We start from the raw sequence: 4,599 nt of genomic DNA, 5'->3' as shown, positions 1-4,599 counted from the left end.
ACTTCTCAGTTTAATCATTAAATATCAGACTAACGCCTTATCACTGCATTGCTAAGAACCTACACAAATAGATTTGAGAAAAACTTCAGTCACAAAATAAGTTGCTGCCGGAGAGGCTATAACCAAAAGACTATTATCTGCTACAAACATTTCGACCGGTGTTACAGGGCTGCATCCAGAAATATTTTGCTCAATTCAAGTGTTAAGAAGATTACACACAATATCTTTTAGAGATAAATGCTGAACATTATCTAAACAAGCTCGACTCTAAAATCGGGTTCACTCTTACCGTGGCATATAAGCAAGAGAAAACTAAATGTAGAGATATTAACTCTAGGAATGCACCTTTTAAAAACACGGGCTGTGAGAACAATTTCAGTGTTCAAACCCACTTCAATCAAAGCAAAATAACCCAAGTTGGGGAAAAAGTTACCTGTGCCAAAACAGATTAAGCCATAAATCTCATCTCACTGAATTTGAGAGAATGCACACTGGGAAAATCCTCTCTCAGTGCTCTGAATGCCCAAAAAGTTTCAGCTGTAAATCTAATCTCACTACGCATATGAGAATCCACACTGGGGAAAAACCTAATCAGTCCTCTGAATGCCGGAAAAGGTTTAGTTTCAAACCGCAACTTTATCGACATGCATTAACCCCCTCTGTGGAACACCCTAATCAGTGCTCTGAATGCCAAAAAAGTTTCAGCAGTAAATATTATCTCACTGAACATATAAGAATCCACACTGGGGACAAACCTTATCAGTGCTCTGAATGCCAGGAAAGGTTTTATAACAAACAAAGTCTTTCTCGACATGTAATAACCCACTCTGCGGAAAAACCTTACCCGTGCTCTGAATGCCAGAAATATTTCAGTGAAAAAAGAGAACTTACTGTACATACAAGGACCCACACTGGGGAAAAACCTTATCAGTGCTCTGAATGCCAGAAATGTTTTAGTGAAAAAAGCCATCTCACGCAGCATATGAAATCCCACACTGGGGAAAAACCTTATCAGTGCTCTGAATGCCAGAAAAGGTTTTGTAAAAAACAAAGTCTTTCTCTACATGTATTAACCCACACTGGCGAAAAACCTTATCAGTGCTCTGAATGCCAGAAAAGGTTTTGTAGAAAACAAAGTCTTTCTCTACATGTATTAACCCACACTGGGGAAAAACCTTACCAGTGCTCTGAATGTCAGAAATATTTCAGTAAAAAAATAGGACTTATTATACATACAAGGACCCACACTGGGGAAAAACCTTATCAGTGCACGGATTGCCAGAAATGTTTCAATACCCAAACCGAGCTCACTCGGCATAGAAGAACCCACACTGGAGAGAAACCTTATCAGTGCCCGGAATGCCATAAATGTTTCATTGACAAAAACAGTCTCACTCATCATATAAGAACCCACACTGGGGAGAAACCTTTTCAGTGCTCTGAATGCCAAAAATGTTTCAGTGTAAAAATCAGACTCACTAAACATACAAGAATCCACACTGGGGAAAAACCATATCAGTGCTCTGAATGCCAGAAAAGGTTTTGTAATAAACAAAGTCTTTCTAATCATGCAGTGACCCATTTTTTGTAACAACCTTATCAGTGCTCTGAATGCCAAAAAAGTTTCAGCAGTAAATTTTATCTCACTGAACATATACGAATCCACACTGGGGACAAACCGTATCAGTGCTCTGAATGCCAGGAAAGCTTTTATAACAAACAAAGTCTTTCTCGACATGTAATAACCCACTCTGTGGAAAAACCTTACCAGTGCTCTGAATGCCAGAAATATTTCAATGAAAAAAGAGACCTTACTGTACATACAAGGACCCACACTGGGGAAAAACCTTATCAGTGCTCTGAGTGCCAGAAATGTTTTAGTGAAAAAAGCCATCTCACGCAGCATATGAAAACCCACACTGGGGAAAAACCTTATCAGTGCTCTGAATGCCAGAAAAGGTTTTGTAAAAAACAAAGTCTTTCTCTACATGTATTAACCCACACTGGGGAAAAACCTTACCAGTGCTCTGAATGTCAGAAATATTTCATTAGAAAAATAGGACTTATTATACATACAAGGACCCACACTGGGGAAAAACCTTATCAGTGCACGGATTGCCAGAAATGTTTCAATACCCAAACCGAGCTCACTCGGCATAGAAGAACCCACACTGGAGAGAAACCTTATCAGTGCCCAGAATGCCATAAATGTTTCATTGACAAAAACATTCTCAATTATCATATAAGATCCCACAGTGGGGAGAAACCTTTTCAGTGCTCTGAATGCCAAAAATGTTTCAGTGTAAAAATCAGACTCACTGAACATACAAGAATCCACACTGGGGAAAAACCATATCAGTGCTCTGAATGCCAGAAAAGGTTTTGTAACAAACAAAGTCTTTCTAATCATGCAGTGACCCATTTTGTGGAACAACCTTATCAGTGCTCTGAATGCCAGAAATGTTTCAATGAAAAACGCAATCTCACGGTGCATATAAGAACCCACACTGGGGAAAAACCTTATCAGTGCTCTGAATGCCAGAAATGTTTCAGTTTAAAAAGTAGTCTCACACGGCACATAAGAATCCACACTGGGGAAAAACCTTATCAGTGCATTGAATGCCACAAATGTTTCAGTGAAAAAAGTAATCTCACACTGCATATAAAAACCCACACTGGGGAAAAACCTTAGGAGTGCTCTGAATGCCCAAAACATTTCAACCGTAAATCACTTCTAACTGCACATGTGAGATTCCACACTGAGGGAAAAACCTTATCAGTGCTCTGAATGCCAGAAATGTTTCAGTGACAAAAGAAGTCTTTCTCGACATACAATAACCCACACTGGGGAAAAACCTTATCCATGCTCTGAATGTCAAAAATGTTTCACAAACATTCAAAAAACATGTGGATGTCATCTGCCTGCAATTCCTGACATCTTGGGCATTTTGGTGGCGGGGAGAGGGCGAACTTCCCGATTTTATAAGGAGTGTAGTAAAGCCTATTGACCACGAAAAAATGGTTCTTTTTCAGACAGGCAGGCTTTATATGTTTGTATAGTGTCTTCAAAGATGGTTCAAGCATGCCCTCTGCCTGTGGTGCCATGCAGAACTTGTTCCAAACCCCCTCTCCCGAAGCTATCCCAGTGTCTTCACCTTGTGGTAGATGTTGATACCATACCGAGATTTCTTTTATAATGGGTGTGAAGGATTGACTTAGCCTTTCTATTTCCTCATTACTTTTTATCTCCTCGCGTTCCGCTGTATGCCAAGACACCAATTGAATATATTTAAATCTTGATAAATCTGTCCCTACCTTTGCCCTCAAGTTCTCCCATGGGTATATCCCTTCCTCATCCATTAACTCTTTCCATTTCGTAATCCCAGCCCTTTTTATAGGTACTGCCAAGGCATTGTTCAAGCAGTCCGGGGTACCAGGTGAATCCCAAACTGGAGCTGAGTCTGAATAGTACCCAATCCCACTGCTTACCCTTACCCTGTACCATGTCTCTAGGGCGGTTTTTAGTATCTTCAAACGAACCCGCTTGAAGAATCTAGGAGATCCAAATTTATACATAAAGGCATTGCTTCCCCCTTCTGCTCTCACCATCTCTTTCAGCATTCTGCCCCAGGATGAGTCATCTGGCTTAGTAAGTAGCATGCGTAGGGTCTTAAACTGGAATGCCACTACATATAGACTAATATCGGGGAGAGCTAACCCACCTTTTAATAACCTTCTTCTGAGTTTCTTCCAGGTCAGGCACACCCCTTTGTCCCCCCACAAAAAACTACCTATTTTGCTCTGTATCTTATTTATGTCTTTCTAAGGGAATGTTAGCGGTATTTTGGAAAACAGGTAGGAGAGCTTGGGGAGAATGACCATTTTCACTAGATTCACTTTTCCATATATTGACAATGGGAGGTTCTTTCCATCTGCTAAACAAACGGTCCATTTCCCTAGTTGTTCTGTCCAGATTTAACTTGGGAATTCGATCCAATTCTCTCACAATATATATATTCCCAGATATCTAAACTACTGACTCCCAGTGCCATACCATTGATCTACATTCCAACACATGACCTCAGTCTTGGATCTGTTCACCTTGTATCCTGATAATGCCCCAAACTCTGCTGTCCGTTCCTCGATCCGAGGAATAGCTGTACCTGGATCACCCGTATATAAAATCAAGTCGTCCGCGTACAGGGCCAGCTTAGAGCTATACTGACCTGACTGAAATGTGAGATTCCACACTGGGGAAAAACCCTTATCAGGGCTCTGACTGCCAGAAATGTTTCAGTGAAAAAAGAATACTCACTACACATACAAGGACCCACACTGGGGAAAAACCTTATCCATGCTCTGAATGTCAGAAATGTTTCAGTGAAAAAAGAATACTCACTCGGCATACACGAACCCACATTGGGGAAAAACCTTATTGCATTGAATGCCACAAATTTTTCAGTGAAAAAATCAATCTCACTCACCATATAAGAACCCACACTGGGGAAAAACCTTATCAGTGCTCTGAATGCCAAAAAAGTTTCAGCCGTAAATCTGATCTCACTGTACATTTGAGAATCCACACTGGGGGAAAAACAT

The 4,599-nt window shown here is 40.6% G+C and overlaps 1 protein-coding gene across 1 annotated transcript; it reads left to right on the top strand.

The window, feature by feature from the left end:
* The first annotated feature begins 484 nt into the window (after positions 1–484).
* LOC147665183 (uncharacterized) lies at positions 485–2,733 on the top strand. Its single transcript, XM_086949693.1, has 3 exons — positions 485–584; positions 669–1,539; positions 2,380–2,733. The coding sequence occupies exons 1-3, from the start codon at positions 485–487 to the stop codon at positions 2,690–2,692; spliced, it is 1,284 nt and encodes a 427-aa protein (XP_086805819.1). The 3' UTR covers positions 2,693–2,733.
* The last annotated feature ends 1,866 nt before the right edge of the window (positions 2,734–4,599 follow it).

This window comes from Lissotriton vulgaris, unplaced genomic scaffold, assembly GCF_964263255.1.
Source record: "Lissotriton vulgaris unplaced genomic scaffold, aLisVul1.2 SCAFFOLD_4665, whole genome shotgun sequence".
NCBI classification, from domain to species: Eukaryota; Metazoa; Chordata; class Amphibia; order Caudata; family Salamandridae; genus Lissotriton; species Lissotriton vulgaris.
This window is presented reverse-complemented; position numbering and strand designations above follow the sequence as displayed.

Coding starts and splice junctions, on each gene's coding strand:
- LOC147665183 (XM_086949693.1), top strand. CDS start 485: ATGCACACTGGGAAAATCCTCTCTCAGTGCTCTGAATGCCCAAAAAGT. Junction 585..668: donor GAGAATCCACACTGGGGAAA/AACCTAATCAGT, acceptor CCTCTGTGGAAC/ACCCTAATCAGTGCTCTGAA. Junction 1,540..2,379: donor TGCTCTGAATGCCAGAAAAG/GTTTTGTAATAA, acceptor ATGCCAGAAAAG/GTTTTGTAACAAACAAAGTC.